Source organism: Pelodiscus sinensis, chromosome 8 (assembly GCF_049634645.1).
Source record: "Pelodiscus sinensis isolate JC-2024 chromosome 8, ASM4963464v1, whole genome shotgun sequence".
NCBI classification, from domain to species: domain Eukaryota; kingdom Metazoa; phylum Chordata; order Testudines; family Trionychidae; genus Pelodiscus; species Pelodiscus sinensis.
This window is the reverse complement of record NC_134718.1, coordinates 41359417-41382118: the sequence shown is the minus strand read 5'-3', so window position 1 is coordinate 41382118 and position 22702 is coordinate 41359417. Positions and strand designations below refer to the sequence as shown.

At 43.6% G+C, this 22702-nt stretch overlaps 1 protein-coding gene across 1 annotated transcript in view; it reads left to right on the top strand.

Moving 5' to 3' along the window:
• The window catches only part of PLCE1 (phospholipase C epsilon 1), a 233062-nt gene that overhangs the window by 87516 nt on the left and 122844 nt on the right, over nt 1-22702 (top strand). Inside the window, exon 4 of the mRNA XM_025181886.2 lies at nt 9834-10150. Within this exon, the coding sequence (XP_025037671.1) occupies nt 9834-10150 (317 nt within the window). The remainder of the gene's footprint in view (nt 1-9833; nt 10151-22702) is intronic.

Here is a 22702-nt window from a genome sequence, read left to right as displayed (position 1 = left end):
TGTATTCAAAACTGATTCAAGTTCTCTTAAAGAATGCAAAATATTTTAATTATATGTAAAACAAACAAGAAAATAACATAAGCTTATTGATTTGATTGCTATGATGAGTGATTTTACACCCTAGAGACAACAAAAAACACTTTCCTGGTTAAGCCATTCTTTATTTGAAGCCAGTGTTTTGTTTAGCAATTACAGGTTACACATAAAACTTATTTTTCTGAATGCTTTCTGTATTTTTAGTGTGTGCCATGAATAATCTGGACAACATTCTTATAATATTCCTATTAATTTACATTGTTAGGAAGCTGCATTTCCCTGGCTCTTAATAAAACTAAGTATGGAGAAAATATTTATCCCAGAAACAAAAACAACCTTGCAATAAAGAGTATAATCTAGCTCTGCTGCAGTAAAGGAGAGTTTTGCCATTGAGTTCACTGGGGCCAAGATTTCACCACAGCTTGCTGTTACTATTTCATTGTAACATGTTTGTTTTCAGAATCTCTGGGCTGAAATTTAAAGCACATAAAATTCGGGGGAAATCCATGGTATAGTTTGATTAAAATTGTTTTCTGTATTGCAATTTTTTTTACTGTGACTCTTGGGTGATGTTGGACTAGATAGGGTATTAGAGTGAAATGATGAAGATAAGGATTCAGTCATCTTTATCTGCTATATTTGTTACTTTTGGATAACAGTTGAGAAATAGTGCGTTATGGATTTTTATATCAGAATAGCCCAATTTAGTGGGAACAAAGTCTTATTTAAAAAGGCAGCTTTGTTGAAGATTTCAATTACAACATGCTATACTAAATCCAATAACTACTTTAATTACCAAATCTATTTGCAATCCATGTTTTGTTTTAGAACACATAATTTTTCACATTCTCAAAATCTTTCACAAGCAGCTTTGTAGAGAGCATTTGCTTCTTTTAGTTATTGTACATTTCTTACTGTTTTTTTTCCTTTGCATTACTGTTGTAGTGTATCTGAGATACTATTTTGCTTAAAATAGATGTTAGAATCAAAACCAGCTAGACAATAAAGGCAAGATAATAACTGCATGTTCTCATTTATAAACTCATCAAACCCTGCTGAAAGACAATTTTCATCTCTGCATGAAGTTCATTTTTTCTAAATTGTTCTTTCATTGGTACAGTTTCTTTTCCCAGAGCATCCTGCTTCATTATGATTCTGCATTTCATCTTTTTTGAGATATTAAATTGGGAACATCTTAATCTGAGTTCTTGCAGTCCTTACTTTATTAAATTTATATTGAAGACAGTGTGATTTTTTGCCTGAGTAAGAACAGCAAGGTTGGATATTAAAATACTAATCAGAATTAATACTGTTGTATGCCCAAAGTTTGGGCTATTTATTTTATGTATAGCTTTCTACAAATTCTTATGTTTTAAAATTATTTTTTTCAAATTCAATCCTGAAATTTTGTTCACAAAAAATTTGTTGCTAGCAGTCCTGAAGTTATATTAGCAATCATTTAATAGCAAGATTGTCTGTGAATGATAAACAAACAAATGTTAATTTCAAGTTTATAAAAATATAATAACCAGTAAGATAATGTGTTACATTTGGTAGACAGTAATCAAAGAGGTTCTATAAATAACTGTCATTAGTATAGTATGCAGGCATTGAATAGCAATACAAATAGTAACAATTAAAAGACATTCATTTAACTTCTTTACCGCATTTTAAAAAAATTTAAAATGCCTTAGCAGTAACCGTTTAAGTAAAGTACCTAGTTTTCAAATTTAGAAAATATGAAATAAATTGCATAGAAGTACTTAAACCACAAAAATGATAGAGCCCAACAAGATAAACGAGATCAGCCTCAATAATTTCAGCACTTCTGTGCTCTGTGTGTTCTTCCCCCCCCGCTGTCCCCTTGTATTCCTTCTGTGGGACTTCTCAAATATACTGTACATGTACACATGTATGGACATTTAAAATAAGGTAATTAAGGTTGCCTGCTTATTGACTTGTTGTGAAAATAGCCCTTTAAAAGTACACTAGTTCTTTTATGGACATATGCAGGGTGAATTTTCTTTTTTGGTTAAGGAGACTTCTGTGTTTGAGTCTCCAAGAGACAGACAACTATATTTCTGACATTCTTTAACTTTATAAAGAAAGTAAAATAGTAGAAGGTTTCTGTTCTTCTTCTGGTATGTGTCTCTTTGGGTGCACCACCATCAGATGTGTATCCACTAGTGTGCTCTCACTCAGAGAGTGAAAGTAGTGTAGGTGGGCCCATGTCAGTGCATAGGAGAGCTGGTTACTTCCAAATGAGAGCAGATAGGGAGATATGGGCCCACCATTACTCATTTTCTTCACAGTCACCTGCAGCCTGAGGGGAGCAATTGCATATCTGCTGTTTTCAGCTTCCCACCTTTTTTTATAGAATTTTTTTCATCATTTTCTTGTACTTTATTATTTTATTTCTCCTTTAGTTCTAGTTGTATTTAGTAGGGGAATACCACCCCCCTCTTCTTAGGATCCCTAGTTTCAGTCCTTTAGCACTCTAGATTATGCAGAAGGATCTAGGGTTTAAGACCAGCCAGACCTGACAGGAATTCGAGCTGTCTCTGCTGCCTTGGAGCAACCATCTAAGTGTAAGGCCTGTATGGGTACATCTAAACAGTGGTGCTATTTTGGGATACTTCTGGTATCCTGAAATAGCTATTCCACATCTTGACAGCATGCCCGTTATTTCAAAAAATATTTCGAAATAATGGACGTGCTATTCTGACATCCCTCTAAAACTTAGTTCCATGAGGATTAAGGGACATTTCGGAATAGTGGTTTATTTAGAAATTTGGCACTGTGTAGACATGGAGTTATATTCAGTTATATTGCTGAGGAAAGGAAAGTTGGAAACTTGGTGATAGTTTGCAAAGACTGCAACACATAGTGTAAGTTTAGCACAGGCTAAGCTATTGTATGTTAAAAAGTGACCATATTCATCCTAAAAAAAAGCGATTATCAGTGTTATCTAGCAGATAGAACACTGGACAGGAACTCCAGCGACATGAATTATGTTCCCAGCTCTGTCATTGGCCTTCTGGATGACCTTGGATACATCATTTCACCTCTCTATAGTAAAGTACTTTGAGACCTGTTGATGAAAAGTGATATATAAGTCTAGATATTATTATTTAGGAATGATAATTTCTAGATGTGCCATAAACTCAGGAGTGTTTCTTTTTGTTTCTAAGCAGAGGCAGATATGTAACATCAGATCTTGAGAGTGCCTGTGTCTTTTTTTAGCACTCAACATAAAAAAACTTATCTGACAATAGGCCAGAAAATAAATTTATGAATGAATTTAGTTTGAAGAGTTGTTCATCAGTATGATATTATCTGCATGTCCAAAGAGTGTATTTTTTATCCATGTGGTACCTTAGACAAAGGCAAATTTGAGGAAAACTCACTTTAATACCATGAGCCTCTAGCTGCATCGAGTAAAGACGGATCTTTCAGGAGTAGAAAGAGGGTCAGCAATGTGGTTTTGTCATCTGTTGATAGATGTTTGGCTGCGTGCATGTGTATTTTCTGTGTGCTGTACTGAGTCTGGCCAGAAAGCCTGTACAGCAGACTCCAGCTGAACTGCCCAGTAGATCCACAGACTGTTCATAGCAAAGGAACTTGGTCAGATTTGCTGTCAATGAAGCACGGTTCTAATGCCCTGGCTCAGTGGTTACCATTACACTAACACATGTATGCCTGTAGCAATTGTCTAGTGCAGTTAGTAGCAGGACTTTCCATTATCCACCAGGCCAGACAAAGATCCCCTAAGGTGCGTCTTTGTGCACCAATTCAGACAAGTTATGCATCAGCCCTGAAGTATCAGGGTGCCACTCTCTGATGTATTAGGCCACCACCCATTGCCTTGTACATGTAGGTTCAATCAAAACATCTCTATTCATCATGCTGTCATCCTGATCTTATCCTTAAGGATGAGTCAGTGTGTTCCTGTTCTCTGTGGAGAATGTGCTGGTATCGGGGTGTTCTGGAACCACCCTTCTGTGTGTGAGCTATGCCTTGCCTAGCCTCTTTTCAGCATATACATTTCTGCAGTTTCAGCCTTGTGCTTACCAAATTCTATGAGAAGGGCATGCCTCTTCCTCACAACCTGATTTTGCATCATAGCAGCAAAATTTTGACCACTTTAGCCCAGGCCTCATACCAGGTGTCTGATACATGGCCTTGTGTTTCAGGCCCTCTTCCTACTATGCTGTATTCCATCTTGAGCAACTTTGCTATGGCCTAAAATACTATGTGTTTCATTTTCTCTCTAAGAGCTTTTTTCCAAAAGAAGCATGAAATGTTGTCTTTCTGACCTAATGAGTCATAGCATTCTGTTTAGCTGCAACATGCACATAAATGGAGGAGGTATTATGAGACAGCTTCACAATCATCATTCCAGTCAAATATTTCACTCAGCTTCTTTAAAATGACAGTACTCCTACTCCTTCTGTTAAATGGAAGCATAGCAGAGCCAATACAAAGAGAAGAATAGGAGATTCTAGAAAAGGAGGAATTTTTCCTTCCTTTTTTAACAGGAGGTTGGTAGCATTATTATTTATATACGAAGAAGGATTAGGGACCCATTGTGCTTTCAGAGGAAAGTAGGGTTGCCCGGTGTCCGGTTTTGAACCAGATAGTCCAGTATTTGAGCTTTCTGTTCGGGAAACAAATTGAGAAAATATAAATGAGAAAATATAAACGTCTGGTATTTTCTAAATAAGATGTAATGTAGATTGTGATGTAATGTCAAGTATGTCCAGTATTTTTGTTGAAACCATCTGGTAACCCTAGGAAAGAACACCCTATTTTATATTTGGGCATTTTCTTATATGAAAAAGCACAATGGGTGCAAACGAATAATAACTTCTAAGCAGGGTTAGTAGTGAGAGAAAAAAGGAAAAAATATAAGTATTAATTTACTGTTATATATTATTCATATTGCAATGATGCCTACAGGTCCCAATCAGTGACCAAGGTCCCTTTGTGCAAGGTCCTCTCCAGACAAGCAAAAGGCAGTTCCTGCTCTACAGAATTTCTTATTTATGATCATGACAAGATTTAAACAGCCTGAGGGGAAGGGTTGGGGAACACAGTAAAAATAAAAGCAGACACATTTTGCCTAAATCAGTAGGCTTAATAGTTCTTCTTTGAGTACTTGCTCATGTCCATTCCAGTTAGGTGTGTGCGCGCATTGCGTGCACGGATTCTGGAGCTTTTTCCCTTAGCAGTACCCGTCGGGCCAGCCAGGGAGCCCTCTGGAGTGGCACCAGTATACCGGTGCATAATTACCCCTGCTGGCCCTTCACCCCCTCAATTCCTTCTTACCTCTTGTGACTCTTGTGGAGTACTTGACTACACAGTTCTGTCTATCCCATAGCTTGTACATACAGTTTAAGTAGTTGTAGTTTAGTTAAGTAGTGTAAATAGTTGAAGTTGATGGTTCTTATCTGGGGAGTTTCCCCCCCTTATCTCTCCTCTCCTGGGGAGGGGATGTCGGAACCTCATTGTTTTAAACCCTTTGTGAAGTGCTCTAAGCCCATGTCCTGTAGGGATCTGCACGACTCCTGTCTGACGTGCTTAGGAGAGGGCTATCGCACAGCTCTGCAAGAGCTTCAAACCAAGAATAAAGCAAGAACATGATTCCTGCCTGAAGCTCAATTTAATGGAGTCAGCTCTTCAACCAGCTGCACCGGCAGTGGCACCAGATGTGCGCAACACACTGGCCTCTGTGAGAGAGCCTTCGTCGGAATTAAGGCATATGGCACTGGTGAAGCCTTCTATATCAAGGCACCAGTCACAGTCTCTTGCACCGAGCAGGAAAAGAGATAGGGGAAGGTCCCCTATGAAGCATGGCTATAAAAGTGCACCATGGAGATGGGCACGTGGCCATGGTAGCACACCAAGAGGCTCCCGCACCATGCCAGCATCGGTTGAGCTCAACGCAGAGAGAGTCTGGCACCAGATAGCGTGATTGAAGAGGTCCAGCAGCTGTCGACTCCAGAGATGTTCAGTGCAGCATGTGAGCTCATAGAGCTCACTTCTTCACCAGGACCAGTCACAGTGATCAATGAGGAACACCTGGAGCCAGCTCAGCCACCATCGGTACACAAGGCAGTGCACCAGCGGGCAGCAACACCGATGTATGCACTGATGCCTGTCACAACAGCAGCCCCCTGTACCAACGCGTGTACCAGTGCCACTGCCACCACCGGCACCAACCATGTGGGGACCTGGGCACTGACCTCTTTTTTGGCACCATCCCTTACAGTATCAGAGGTTGTGATGATGTTGGCAGCACTGGTGCCGACCTACCCCTGGGTGCTGCCGCTGCAGGGCCCATATCCACACCCAATGCCACCATCGGCGCCCCCATTGGAAAAAATGGCACCGACTCATAGAGGGAAGCCAGCAGCGATGGCCAGACATAGGTTGTCTCATTGTTCTCCGGAACCGTCATCAGCACTGCCCTGGTCAGCATCAGACTATTCATCAGTGTCAGATGCAGACTCCATTTATTCGAGGGTCTCCTCTTACAGATCCAGATCGCTGCACTGTTCCAGATCCCAGCACTGGTGTCTCCACTCCAGCCTGGCCACTCAACAATCTTGGCCACCTCAATGGCAACCACGTCAGCAGTGGCCTTTTTGGACCCCCTGGGCATATCATCAAGCCCTGGGCGCACCTCCTTCCAGACATTCTTCAGTGACCACCCATTCGAGGGGCATCACCTCTGCTACTCCCTGGCCAGGCTACCAGCCTCGGAGGCAGGCCAGTCTTCCTACAAGGAAGCTGGGTGACCACCTGTGGAGGGTGAAGGTGCATGTGTCCAGCCCCCTTCAGCAATTGCCCCACCACAGCAGGCGACAGAGCAGCTTCTCCTAAGGGAGTCCTCATCTTCCTTGCCAGATGTGGCAATGGCCGACCCGGCACCCTCTGTGACTTGGACCCTATGGTGGACATATTGATGGCGGATGCTCCCGCTAGGGTCACACTGCCACTTAATAAAACAGTGTCCAAAATTTCCAAGACCCTGTGGCGCACGCCCCGCCTCTATTATACCCCCTTAAAAGTGGGTAGAGAGGTGCTACTTCATCCTGCAGTCTGGCCATGAACATCTTTACTCCCATCTGCCCCCACGCACCTAAGAGCAGGGAGCTGAAGAACTTACAGCTTATTTGCTGAAAGACCTACGCGATGGGGGGAATTGCAACTCCGAATCTCGAATCAACAAGCAATGCTGAGCAGATCCTGTATAGCACACTGTCTGTAATAGACAAATTCAAGGAATACCTTCCTCAAGATTTGAAGCAGAAGTTTGGGGCCCTACTAGATGAAGGCAGGGTGGTCTCAGACACAGCACTGCAAGTGGCCCCGGACGCTGCAGACTCCGCAGCCCGCACTGTAGCTACCAGGGTAGTTATGAGATGCAGTGCTTGGCTTCAGGTGTCAGGAATCTCACCTGAGGTCCAAAACACCCTACAGGACCTCCCCTTAAAAGGGACCAGCCTGTTCTCTGAGCATACCCATTTGTGACTTCATAGCCTCAAGGGTTCCAGGGCGATATTAAAATCTCTAGGGATCCACACCCCGGTCCCCTAACAAAAGCCTACACCCTAGACCCACCCAGAGACCCTTCCAGCAGTCTTTCAGGCCTGAGCATGGCAGAAGGAGGAGTCAGAATAGCAACAACAATAATAATAATAGCAGGAATAGATGTAGAGGATCTAGGTCTGATTCCAAAAGGGGGTCTGCCTCACCCCCTAACCAGCAAGGGGTCTGCCTCGCCCCCTAACTATCATTTTGAGGATATGCCCAAGGATAGTGTCCCAGTCCCCAAGATAACAGCACCCTTTGGGTACTGGCGATCCCATTTCTGCCTTGCCTGGTCCCAAGTTACCTGAGATTGTTGGGTACTTGGCCTGGTGGAGAGCAGATATGCTATCCCTTTCCTTTCCCACCCACCATCCCACCCCCACCTTGTCCCTCTTCAGGGACCTCTCTCAAGAGCAACTATTAAAGCAGGAGGTATCCTCCCTTCTGCCCCTGGGAATGGTCAAACCTGTCCCAGAGGAGTTCAAGGGGAAAGTGTTTTATTCCTTCTGTTTCCTTATCCCCAAATCCAAGGGAGGCCTTCGTCCCATTTTGGATTTAAGGAACTTCAGCTTGTTCATGAAGAACACAAGGTTCAGGATGGTCACCCTCACTTCCATCAACCCTTGGTACGCTGCCCTTGACTTAAAGGACTCATATTTTCACATATCAATAATTCTGGCCCACAGGAAATTCCTGAGATTCACAGTAGGCCAAGACCACTTTCAGTTCGCAGTCTTCCTGCTTGGCCTTTTCACAGCACCAAGAGTTTTCACTAAATTCATGGTAGCTGTAGTGGCCTTCTTGAGAAGTCACAGGATTCAGGTGTTCCCTTACCTCACTGAGCCCCCTCATACAGTATTCTTTAAGGACAGGGTTAGGCCCTGCCCCCACCCTTCATTCTTGCCCAAGGGCGTGTTTCCACATGTCCCAAGACATCTACCTCCCTGTTTTCTTCCTGAAACCTCATGCAACATCTAGAGAGCAGTCCCTGCATTCTCTAGATGTGAGAGCCTTACTTTCTATATTGATAGCACAAGAGAGTTTAGGATGTCACCACAACTCTTTATTTCTATTGCGGAAAGGATGAGGAGTCTCCCGGTGTCAGCCCAGTGTTTGTCCTCATGGATCACCTCCTGTATCAAGGCCTGTTATGACTTTGTGGGACGAACAGCCCTCCACTTACAGCCCACTCTACAAGGGCACAGGCCTCATTGGCGGCATTTGTTGCCCAAGTGCTGATCCTTGAGATCTGCAAGGCGGCCATGTTGTCCTCCCTTCATACCTTTACAATCCATTACACCATTGCACAGCAGGCCAGGAATGATACAGCTGTTGGTAGGGCTGTGTTGCAATCCATTGCAGTTTAGGTTCTGACCCCACCTGCTGTGGTACTGCTAGGGAGTCACCTAACTGGAATGGACATGAGCAAGCACTCAAAGAAAAAAAATGGTTATTTACCTCATAACTGTTGTTCTTCAAGATGGGTTGCTCATATCCTTTCCAAATCCCACCCACCTTCCCTTCATTGGAAGTCTCCTCCAGAACTGAGGAGGCCGAGGACCAGCCAGGGTATGTATGCACCGATATGCTGGCGCCACTCCAGGGGGCTACCTGGCTGCCCGTACTGGTAATGCTAAGGGTAAAAGCTCTGGAACCCGTGCATGTGGTGCGCGCACACACCTAAGTGGAATGCACATGAGCAATACATCTCAAAGAACAACAGTTACAAGGTAAGTAACTATTTTTCCCAAGTCTCAGGTTTCTACCTGCCTTATTAACTCTGGAGAGTAGTGTTTTTTGTAAATATATATTTGAGGATCACCGCTAGAACAATGTATTCATTTATTTAAATATAAAATGTGAAATCCTTTTGTAAATAATATACGAGAACAAAAAAATTCAGTCTAGGAATGTAAAATTCCATTTAATAAGTAAACTGGTTAAACATTACGTTTATCTGGTTAACCTCTTAATCCTCTCCCCTCCCACCCACAGCTTGGTACATCATGTCTGGCAGGACTGGCACACAGGGCCAGGCTGGAGCAGACCCCCCTCCCACAAACCTGCATTGGGTGGGTGATACTTACCTGTTAATCGGTTAACTGGTTACATCCCTAATTCAGTCTTAACATATTTTTTGCACAGCGGAGAGCCATAGATAAAGGAAAGCTACATAATTTTTTTTATTTGTTTTGTTTTAGAACGTCAACCGTGCACATCTATGGCTGGTTCAAATGCACTCCTCTCCAATGTAGCTGGTATCAGTAAAGAGCTAGCAGAACTTCAGTACCTCATTCAGTTCCCAGAGGAGGTTGCCAGTATTCTGACTGAACAAGAACAGGATCTCTACCGAAAGGTCTTGCCCATTGACTATCTCTGCTTCTTAACCAGGGATTTGGGTAACGCTGAATGTCAGAGCAAACTTCCATGCATTAAAGCTTCCATATCTGCGACCATTCTTTCCTCCCAAAATGGTGAACACAATGTTATTGAAGATCTTGTGGCAAGATTTAATGAGGTAAGACAAGATATTTTAATTACATCATAAGTGGTTTGATGCAATTTATGGGCCAGTTTTTCTTTTTATCTAAGGGATACCCTAAAATAATTTTAAAAAATGAATGCTGAAATGTTTATAGCTGATCATGGACCAAACAACTTCTATTGAAATTAATTGGAGTTGTGACTGATTTACCCTGTCAGCTTTGAAAATTTTAGCCCAGGCTTTTCTCCCAAATTGGAAATGTCAACAAAAAAAGACAAAATCAAAGATTGCTCTCCTGTGATATGTTTATATTGAAATTTTGGTATATATTCTCAATCAGATTATTACTCTGCTCACAAGCAGAACAGGATTTTTTATGGACAAAGCTTGGAAGGATTATAAACCAGAAGTTTCTGGATTCCACTAACTGCTCACATAATTAAGTGTAATCTGGCCAAAGTTAATCCCTTTGGCTGTGTCCAGACTCAGGGGTTTTTTCGAAAAAAGTAGCCTTTTTTTGAAAAAACTTCACCTGCGTCTAGACTGCAGCCGCGTTCTTTCGAAATTAAATCGAAAGAATGCAGCTTTTCTTTCGACGGTGGTAAACCTAATTCCACGAGGAAGAACGCCTTCTTTCGAAAGTTCTCTTTCGAAAGGAGGTGTTCTTGAAAGCAAACAGGCTTTTTAGAAAGAGAGCATCCAGACTCACTGGGTGCTTTCTTTTGAAAAAGCGGCTTGCTTTTTCGAAATTCCGCATGCAGTCTAGAGGCTCTCTTTCGAAAGAGGCTCTTTCGAAAGTATCTTTCGAAAGTATCTTTCGAAAGAGGCTTGCAGTCTAGACATAGCCCTAGTGTTTCTTGGATCCTATTATACAAGAAGTGTGTGTAACTCTCCTCCCCCCTCCCCTTTCCTCCTTGGGTTACTGAGGAGCAGGCAACATTCACCTATGTGCCTTATGTGCTTGATATTACAGGAGATCCTGAATATTCCAGTGGTAATGTTGGATAGGTGGGGATCCTGTACCCATCTCTCTGTTGCAATCCCTTACTTTCATAGGAACTCAAAATTGGCGGTTCCTCCACCTGGCTGCCCCTCCCCCCATACACTCAGTGGCATGCTGTGGGAACCTCCCAAATAAATCCATTCTAATAATAGTCTGTGGCATGGATCTAATTCCAAAATAGCAATTTTAAATAATATACATCTAATGTACTTAAATTAGAATTAACCCACCTTTATTTAACAATTTAAAGAAATAGGGGTTAGCAGACTAAGATTAAATATCACTCCCAATTTTAAGTCCATTGTGCAGTTGAGTAAAATCTATTAACAAAGTATACATTAATAAATAAACTTATCTAATTGGCACATTTATACTGCCACCATTCATTCTCATCTAAGAGCATATACTCGTCTGGATTTTAGTATCCTAGACCCTTGCATAGAATCATAGAGCTGAAAGAGATCTCAGGAGGTCATCAAGTCCAGCCCCCTGCCTAAAGCAGGATCGATCCCAACTAAATCAACCCAGACAGGCCGTTGTCAAGCCAAGACTTAAAAACCTCTAGGGATGGAGATTCCACCACCTCTCTAGGTAACCCAATCCAGTGCTTCACCACCCTCCCAGTGAAATAGTTTTTCCTAATATCCAACCTAGACCTCCCCCACTGTAACTTGAATAGACACGTTTAAAGATCTGAGGCTGGTCTACAGGTTCTGCATGTCAGTCCAGCCAAGGCTGCAAACTGCACAATCCCTCTGAAATTAGAGCTGGCCGCTCCAAATCTCAGCAGCTCTGGATCCTGAGACGATCACTCTGCCTCTCCTCAGATTCAGTCTCTTTGTTGTGCTCCTTCCCGTGCAAACACTTTCCCATACAACAGGCACAGTTACAGTTCCTTCCCTGCAGACACTTCTTAGCTCTAGGAATAGCAAGATCCTCTTGCCTTCAGGGAAAACCGAAAGCCTCTGCAACTCACTGCTCAATCAGAGCCCCAGCAGGCTCTCAGTAGGAGGCTCTAGCTTCCAGAAGCAGCTCCTGGTCTAAACACCCAGGGTATGTCTACACTACAGTGTTATTTCAAAATATCTTATTTCAAAATAGTTATTTCGAAATAGCTTATTTCAAAATAATGTGTCTAGACACAAAATGCATTTCGAAATAGTGTTTTGCTATTTCGAAATAGTGCGTCCACACTGATAGGACACTGAATTCTATTTAAGGCCAGCCAGAACCAGTTCTGGCAAGGCATCAGGTCAGGAGTTACCTTGTGTGGCTGCTGCCTGAGGCTATCTGAGACCTGTGCTTAAAGGGACGCCCCTGGACAGCCGGTTCTAAGGTTTCCCTGCTTGCTTGCCTACCTCGCTGAGAGACAGCAAAGCATTTTTTTCTCTGTGTGCTCTGGTTGCCCTCATTCAGGACACCACAGCACTCGGCACCATGGAGCCGGAGCTTCCCCGGGCACTCTGGTGCTTTTCCTGGATGTGTTGCTGTGATCCTGGCATCACGTTCTGCAGGCAGTAACAGTCTCCCTGGTGTGCCCCACTGGGGGCTTGTGCCTCATTCCTCCCTAACATCCTTCCACTTATCTCTCCCTAACCCCCCTTCCTGCTGTACAATAAAAGACAAGTGTATTCATTACAACAAAGCCTATTTATTGAACAAAACTGGGGTAGAGGGAGAATGAAACTGAGGTGAGACTGGGGAAAGAAGGTGGGAGAGGGGAGGAGGGAGGGTGGGAAAGGGGAGGGCAACTAAAATGATCAGGGGTTTGGAACAGGTCCCAAACTGGGAGGAGGGAGCTGGCAGGGGGAGGCAAGGGGAGGAAGGGCGAGGAGAAGCTTAGGGTTGGGGGTCTCACCGGCCCTACTGTCTCCCAGCACCGCGGGTTCAGGGGCCTCAGTGTCCCTGGGAGTCTGGGGAGGATGGGGAGGAAGAAGCAGGAGGGGGAGAAGGAGGGGGAGGAGGAGCAGTAGCTGGGGAGGCAGCAGGGGCTGGAGCAGCAGTAGGCAGCAAGCTCTGCCCCAGGGTCAATGACCACCTGGGGGGCACGGATCATCCTGCCCCCCAGGATGTGGTCCACAGCATCTAAATAGGGCAAGGGTCTGGGTCTGGGTCTGCCCCTGTTTGGGAGCTGCCCCCTGCGTCCCTGGCATAGGCCTGCAGCAGCTCCTTTATTTTCATGCAAACCTGCTCCTGGGTTCTCATGTGGCCTTTGGTGGGCAGGCTATCAGCCATCCATCTGTAGATGGTTGCGTTCCTCCGTTCAGTGCGGAGATTATGGAGGTTGGAGGCATCCCCCCAAACCTGAATTAGGTCCCTGATCTCCACACTGGACCAAGCAGGCGCCCACCTTTTCCAGACCATGGCAGGCTCCTGGGAGCTGGCAGACTGGTCCTGGGGAGCAGTGGAGGGCTGGCTGGCACTGACTGCCTGGCTCATGCTGGGGCCACTGGATCAGCTGCAGCGACTACTGGCTCTGGTCTGGCAGGCTTGGAGCTGGCACAGGCACTGTGGCCAGAGTCTACCCCTTTAAGGGCTCTGGGGAGAGGGGGAGAGAGAGAGGAGTTTTCTTGCTTGTGCCCAGAGTGGCCACCAGGGTCTGGAGGCCCCCTATTTCGAAATAAGTATCTACACAGCGCTTATTTCGAAATAGCAATTTTGAAATTGGTGCTATTCCTTGTGGAATGAGGTTTACCAATTTCAAAATAAGCCTTCTGCTCTTTTGATTTAATTTTGAAATAGCAGTTTGGCTGTGTAGATACTGGTGAAGTTATTTTGAAATAACAGCTCTTATTTCAAAATAACTTTGCTGTGTAGACATATCCCCATTGACTAATGAGATCCTAAAATTCTGTGAGAGCACAGAAATGTGTGTAGATCATGCCAAGTATTTAACTCCAATGCATTGTCTAGTTCCCAGGTAGATATAAACTAACAAATAACTGTATTCTTACAAAATATTTCGATTCTTGGTAGGTCGCAAGATTCAGGTACTTAAAATAGGGAAGTAAAATCCAGTTTAACTGGCATCCCAGCCAGAACAGGGTGAAGCTTACTAGTTAAACATGCACGTCCCTATCTTAAAATCCTATCATTCTTTTGGTTTTCCCCAATTCAATTCCAAGATAAAAACATCTGGTGATAGAAAACAGGTAAATACAGTATTTAGAATGCTACAGGCAGCTTTAAAAACCAGCTCCCCTCACAGATTGGTTGTCTGTTGCCTTGTGCTGCTGCTTCTGATAGAGGCAGCAGCGTGGGGTGGCACCAACTCTAGCCTAGTGGAGGGTCTGAGCTCCTGGACCTGGCGAGAGCTGGAACTGAGATGGGCTGCCCGCCCAACTAGCTCCTAATACACTTTAAATGCAGAGCTGCAGTGGGGGTAGGTCTCAGACCCGGCGTGAGCCAGGACTAAGTGGGGCTGCCTGCCTGCCAGGTTCCTAATACACTTAAATGCAGATCCGCAGCAAGTGGAAGTCCTGGATCCATCACAAGCCAGGACTGAGCCAGGCTGCTGGCCAGCTTGCTAAAAAATTTACTGGTGTGTGTGGGGGGGTGGAAATGCATGTAGTCTATAGCATTAACCTATAAGATTTTGCTTAACAGTTAATTGACTACACTGTTACATCCCTTGTAAGAACCAGCCTTAAAGACATCAGCTCTGACCTATGTAGGATATTCTTTTTCTAGGGAACTTATCTTATGGCCACATGAATGAGGAATGTAGTTGGGAAGAAAGGGGAGTGGTCAACGCTCTCTTATGTGTTGACAATCTACAGCTGCCTGAGTGGCTCCCTGAGATATTTTCCAGTTGAGAACTAGGAAAGCCTTTATATTGTTGTAATTTACAGTTGGGACAGGTGCCTTCTGGTTTTTTTGTTTTTGTTTTTTGGCCAAAACATTTTTTGTTGAAAAAAATGTAGGTTTAGAACACTAAAATCATTTGCAAACTTGTGTCTATTACCCTTAATTGTTCAGTTCAGGGGAGTGAGGAGGACGTGAAAAAAAGTCAAAACGAAACATTTTTTGTTTCCTTTAAATTTTCTTTAGTTTTTTTCTTTTGTATAACCTGAAACTAAATGTTTGCATTTTTTTCAATTCACTGAATATTCTGTAAAACTTCATTTTTCGGTTGATCCAACGTGAATCCCCATCCCCCGAAAGCTCATGATACCATCTACATGTTTTGTTTGTCTTTAAAGTGCTACCAGACTATTTGTTGAAAAATATTTGTTATTTGTGTTGTTCTATGTGAGACCACAGCAGCCCCAGGCTTGGGGAACAAACAGCTGATTTAAAAGCAATAAAATGAGATTTTAAATTCTGATTTTTGAGGATGACTAGGAGTATTGTATGCTAGTGTGGAGTATTGTGTGCCAGTGGAGTATTGTGTGCCAGCGTGAGAATTAAAGCTATCTATTGGCAAAGTCCATTACATTATTTTCTAATCTTTGTGTGTTCTGATATAACAGACCTGCAACTGTCATTATTCCATCAACCTAACTGTACCTTTTTGACACTACTCCAAGATTAATTCTTCAGAGTGTTGTAAATTTAATTCTTGCATATCCAGTTCTTATACCACTTAATTGTTAATAGTGTATTACTTCTAAGTGTAATTTGCAATATATTTTTAACTGAAAAAAGTGTTTAAATGGAGTTGCTGTGTAACACTCGCTGGCCATAATAAATCAGTACTTTAGCATCAGCTTTATTTTACATCGTAGTTGAATATATATTAGTGCCTTATCCCACCCATAAGATGGGAATCTCTAAATGGCTTTGTTTTTAAGTTTGCAAGAAAATTCCTGCACAGAGAGTCATACTTTTGTTGGCAGAAGACAATGAGTACTTGCTGATTTTCTGGCATTGCTTATAAAAATACTATTTTTGGAGCCAAGATTAATTTCAAAGTGACAAGATTTTGATAGATAATGAGAGAAGATTATTTCATATAATTGTCTTTTCAATAGAAATTATTGCATGTAAATTATCTTTCATATAAGGGTGTGCTTTTAGTAAATTTCTTTTAAATGTAACTGCAATGTTACCCTATTCAGCAGTTACCGTTTCATGATAATAGAGAAATTCAGCCAAGTTCTAACACACTTAAAGGATTTGTCACTGAATAAGGACTGAAGGATTGGTATTAGGTAATCTCTGCAAAAAATGTGCCTGTTAGGCATAATCATATAGGAACAAACCTGCTCCCATTGAAATAAATGTTATTGTTACTATTATTTAATATTTATATTACACTAATACCCAGAGGCCTTATTCATTATCCAGGCCCCAAACTTCCATTGAGTTCCTGGTGCCAGGTTCAAGCTGTTGAGTGTGGAAACATTACATTTCCATTGTATATGCATCACATTAAGTGCAGTTGCTATTATGAAACCTTTGTTTACCGTATATTTACATAAATTGTTTAAATTGCATCAATAGAGGATAAACTACACAATATGGTAAGATTCTGATAGCTTTCCCTTGCCTTAATTTTCTTAAATCACTCTACTTGTCACTGGTTTGGACTTGAATTGCAATATTTGGCAGGGAGCAAAAGTATGTCAATAGCTCATAAGAGGCAATATAAAGGATATGGAAAGTGGACAGAATCTGTGGGGTATGGTCAATGCCTTATGAAATGGGATTGATTCATGAAGTGTGATCAGGAGGAAGGGGCAGAATCAGAAATCAGATGTCTTATGCAGCACATATAATTTCTGTTTAATTTGTAGCACTTAAATTTATTGGATCTGCTTAAATTTGTTGGATCTGCTTGTGTAGCAGTATACATTTTTTTTGTCATCTGCTCTTGTTATGAGATCGATCATAGCATGGAACTCCTGTCACATAGGCTTTTGAAAATGCAATAAATGGTTAAAAATAAAAGATAAATTTTAAAATGTAGTGAAAAATCTGCCTTCCTATTAACGATACACATAAGAAAAAATGAACTAGTTTTGCTCCTAGTTAGAGGAGATTTGAGGTAGAATGTATTTCATGCCGTTGAAAAGAGTCATGTAGTGTGTCTTCAGGTCTTCCATAAAGAAAGATGATCACCATAAAAATATGAATGGTTAAGAGATCTTTGTGAGCAACATCGAATCAGAAGATGTGAACCACTTCTGATTCAACTAGATCATGAAATGGGGCATTTTAACTCTGAACACCATTGGGATTATGAATACAGTAATTCCTCATTTAACACTATAGATATGTTTCAGAAAATGATTGTGTTAAGTGAATACGTGTTATTCGGGATCAGTTTTCCCACTGAAAATAATGGAAAAGGTGGGGGTTGCGTTTCAATCAGTGGTGTCTGTTGGGACTGGGACATAACGTTGGGGGAGAAAGGGGACTGGGTTACAGCAGGAAGGGGAGGTGTTTGGCTCTGGGGAAGGAAAGGGAAGGAGAGGGGAGGGAGATTGGGTTGGGAATATGCCCCTGTGACGGGTCTGCTGGGACCTGCACTGCATCCAGTGAGGGGGAGCCTGTAAGCAGGGGTGGAGGAGAGGGGGCAAGGCGTCAGGTGAGGGGGAGTCAGCGGGAAATGGCGCGGTGAGCGGCGAACCCTCCACCGCTTTGCAGGGAGGCGGGGGAAGCCCCGCGCAACTGCCGGGAATGGGCCAGCTGGGGACATCATGTTATTCTGGGGACGGTTGTGTAATTCAAAAAACTTTCCCTAAAAAAAAATCATGCTATCACGAAAACGTGTTAAGCAGGTATGTGTTAAATGAGGAATTACTGTAAGGGGAAACCTGATGCTATTTCAGTGCAGCTGGACCAAAATATAATAAAATATGCGTGATGGTGAAATACTGGGAAAAAGTTTCTTATTAATATAATTGTCAGTGTCAGCATGTTTTTCTGTTGCTTCTCTAGCCTAACTTAGGGTATGTCTACACTACCCCCCTAGTTCGAACAAGGGGGAGTAATGTAGTCATATGGAGTTGCAAATGAAGCCCGGGATTTGAATTTCCCGGGCTTCATTTGCATAAAGCCGGCCGGTGCCGTTTTTAAATACCGGCTAGTTCGGACCCCGTGCCGCGCGGCTACACGCGGCACGGACTAGCTACTTCGGATTAGGCTTCCGAACTAGCTAGTCCATGCTGCGTGTAGCCGCGCGGCACGGGGTCCAAACTAGCCGGTATTTAAAAATGGCGCCGGCCGGCTTTATGCAAATGAAGCCCGGGAAATTCAAATCCCGGGCTTCATTTGCAACTCCGTATGACTACATTCCCCCCCTAGTTTGAACTAGGGGGGTAGTGTAGACATACCCTTATATTTGTAACACGAAAAATACCTCTACTGTAATTTACTTGTTTTTGTTTTCTTCAGAAACTTAGGAAAAGCTTTTGAAAAAATAGCAACATTAGAATTAGAGAGAAACTACCTTTATATACAACAGTGGTCACCAACCAGTAGATTGGGATCTACTGGTAGATCTTGGAACCTCTGACAGGTGATTCTGACTGGTTTGGCCAAGAGGCTATCAAGTGCTGGCACTTCAGCTGTCCCTCCCCCTACTGCTGCTCATCTCCTGCCCTTTGCTTTGGAGCTGCTCCCTTCCTCCCCCCGGGAGCCTCCTGCTTTTTGTGCAGGGCAGAGGAGGGAGAAGAGGGGTGCTGATGTCAAGGTGCCCCCTCTCCCACCCTGTATCCTATCTCCACAGAGGAGGGCAGGGGGCACAACCGGCCTTGGGATGGAGTTTGCTGACTGCTTTTGAGAGTGGTGCAGGGCCAGGGCAGGGGTGAGCCTGCCTTAGCCCCACTGCACCACCACCCAGGAGCCACCTGAGATAAACCATGCCCAGTCAGAGCCCACGTCCTGAAACCCTATCCCAGTCATGAACTCCCTCCTGCACCACAAGCCCCTGCCTAGCCCCAAGCACCCCTGCATCCAAACACCTTCTTAGAGCGTGCACCTAGAACCCCCTCTGGCCCTCTAAGCCCCTGCCGTAGCTCTGAGCACCCCTGCATCCAAACACCCTCCCAGAACCTGCATCTAGAACCCCATCTGGCACCTTAACTGCCTGACCTGAGCTCAGCTCAGAGCCCTTCTCACAGTCCAAAACCCTTAATCCAAGACCAGAGCGTGCACCCCAACCCGCTGCCCCTGCCTGATGAAAGTAAGGGAGGATGGAGGAGGGATGGAGGATGTAGTGAGCAGGGGCAGGGCCTCAGAGAAGGGACACAAAGGAGGCGGGGCAAGGGTATTTGGGTTTGAGGTAGATCTTGGATTGCACTTAAATTAAAAAAGTGATCTCATGCCTAAAAAGCTTGGAGGCCACTGATATACAACATATTCTTTTACGGTACAAAGAAAAACAGAACAATAAAAGATCCTTCAATACAGACTTCAGTTGTGGCATAGAGGTGATAGAGGAAAATAGCATATATTGAAATTACTAGTCAGAATGTCACAAATAACAAAATGAATGCATGACTAGAAAATTTCTTTCTTAATTATCTGCACTTGGATAAGTTTGCCCCTATTTAAGGAAGCATGAACATTTGTGTAGTGTAGGTAATTCACGTTTTATATATCATAACCCTAGAGTAGCAGTTCCCAATTGTCAGTCCATGGACTCATGGCAAGCTGCAAACCCCTGCCTGCCAGGCTGCCGCACATTGCCAGACCACACCTCCAGCTGCTAATGAGCTCTGCCTGCTGGGGAGCTCTGTTCCCTATAAGGTGCACGCCTACACGCACACAAAAAATTCTCCTCCCCCAGTGAGTGGCGCTGTGGGCAACCATGTGTGCCACAGCTGGAACCAGGCCGTGATGAGGCTGTCACTGCTGGGCCAGCTTCACTGGCCCCAGTTCCTGCTCCGTGGCAGCCACATGGCCCAGGACTACCACAGGTGCTGCAGCCTCACCAGCCCCAGTTCCTGCTCTGTAGCAGTCACGTAGCCCACACCAGCCACATGGTGGGTGGCTGCTCTGGAGGGTGGCTGAGCCATGTGGTGAAGCAGGGCCACCCAGCCATTCTGAGGGTTGGCTTGGGACCGCCTGGCGGGGTATCTGGGGCTAAGTAGTGGCTACCACTACACCAGAGTGCAGTGAGATGAGGGAACAAGGCGGGAGTCAGTGTTCTACCACTTTCAGACAAGACTTTCCCTGGCTTGGTTCCCCTTTTCTTTTTGTTCCCTCCCATCTTCCTCTTCGTCACAGCCCCCTTTTCCTGTCCTGTCCGCTGTACCCCTTTGCCTCTCTCCTCAGACTGCAGCAGGCTCCTTCCATATTCCACAAAAAAGTTTGTTTTAAAGTTTTCCTTTCCTTTCCTTTTTTAAAACAATCCCAAAGCCATGGTTGGCTCCCAACAGAGGTGGATTTTTCTTTCATCCCACCTTCTCCTTTTCAGAGTTGTTCAATCGTTTTCTTGTGGCAAAAATGTTTGCAATGCTTCTTGAGCTTAATGCCAAAGCTGGAAAATATGAATGTGCGGAATGTGTCAAAACTGTCAGACCTGTTAAGTACTGCCTCTCTAATTCTGGTGCAATTGAAGCAAAAGCTTTGGACAAGAGAATACTCTTTAATAAAAAGTATTAGCAACATTTTAATCAACTAATTGACTAGTTGACGGGTATTCCATCGACTAATCGATTAGTCAATAAGTGGGGGAGCTGCAGCGAGGTTAGATCCCGGCCCAGGAACTAACCCTGCTGCGGCTCTGCCTTTTAAATGTATTATGAGCTGACAGACTCTTAATACATTTGAAAGGCTGGTGCATAGCGGGGAGGACCTGGCTCCAGCTGGGAATCAGCTTCCTCCCTCCCCTGCCTGCTGCGCTTCTGATTTTTAAATGTGTTAGGCTCTTAATACGTGTAAAACGCAGAGGCACAGCTTCTGGGACTGGGCATGAGCTGGGAATCAGCTGATTCCAGCTCGCATCCAGTCCCTGCTTCCCCTACTGCTTCTCCCTCCCCCCGCAGAAATGGCTCCCCCCCCCACACACCGGCTCCTGCTCCCCTTGATAGAAGCAGCAAGGTGTGGGTGGAAGCGACTAGTTGAGGGACTAGTTGACTGTCCGATAAACTTTTGCTTATCTGATAGTCAACGAGTTGCTTACATCCCTAGTATGCAGCTGTTTTTTAAATTCTTGTTAACTATGGTGTCCCCCTTCCTTTGATTTGCTTGATATACCATGGGCTAGATACCTTTACAAATGCTGAAACTTACATTCATGAATGAATAGGTTAAATTGAAGCAAATGTGCTGGTTTAAGCTGCTTAATATGAATTGCCATGAACAACTTCTACCCAAACTGGATTACTTAGAAATCATTAACTCTTAACCACCCAGTCAAAGAGAAGCCCAGATTTACCACACTCCAAAGCACTGTTTTCTTGCATTAGCGCCTGTCCTCACTATACCTCCAAGATACTTTCCAAAAAACTCTGACTTATAGCAAAACAACTTAAAATGGAGAATTTTTTCCCCCGCAGCTGACTTCTATTTGTACAAATTGGTTTTTTTTTTCACAACTTAAGAGCACGGAGTGAGAGGACTTCTAACACATCAGTTCTAAAGGTATCAATGACATTAGTGCAGAACGGATATATACCGGAACAATTTATAGCAGGGACACCCTGTATCTTTACATGAAGCTCTTAGAAGCTCAAAGAACTTTCACTAAGGTGTGAATTGATTATGTATTCCAGCAGGAGGAATATTTCTATTCTAGCGGAAATGTTTGAATCTCTATTCTTATAAAAATGAGGCTTCCCCCAAAATTGGTGAAAACCAGAACTATTCTGCAAAAAAGCATGCCAGCTGTTTCAGAATGTATGATTTTGGTTTTCCATGCTGTATGTTTTTATGCCTTTAGACTTAACATTATTTGGGAAAGGGATATTTCACTGGTAGTTTGGCACAGCTTTCCTACTGTATAACTCTGCATTCACTGATAAAACTATAGGAAAAATAAAATCTAAGCTAATATTGATTATTAAAAATTAAACTACATTATTAAGTGCATAGGCATCAGCACACAGATTAAGGCCAATGAATGGCATGTACATGTGCGTACAAATGCAGTGTAAAATAACATGTGACTGCAATAAATATGCAAATATTTCAGTGCTGGTCCACCAAAAGTTTTTGGATGAGTTTTCCAGTCCGTGGCATAAAAAAATGTTGGGTATCACTTGTCTAGAGAATAGATTAGCCTTTCCCTACGAATAGGGAACACTTCATTCTTATTGCTGGTGGATAATTTGTAAGGCTTTTGACCATTCTGGAGTAGGAAAGTAAGTGGTAAGAAGTGGCCCAGACATTCTGGAGTGATTGTGATCATTGCCTCTGACAGGTCCCTGGGTCAGAGCCTGATGTGAAGGGAAGGACCAGGGTCCCCTTATAGACTAACCCTCCAGCTCATTCCCTGTGGTAATAAAGGTGTGAGGAAATAGAGATTGTAAGCCATGAATCAAGGGTGCTCTCACACACCTTTGTTTTGTGGGGTCATTAAATTATATACATTTTGTTGGACTCTGTGACCCTGTAAGGGGGCAAACTCAATTGGTGTCCTGGCCAGAGGACCTAGTTGCTACCTATTGGAAGGTGGACTGCCACAGTGT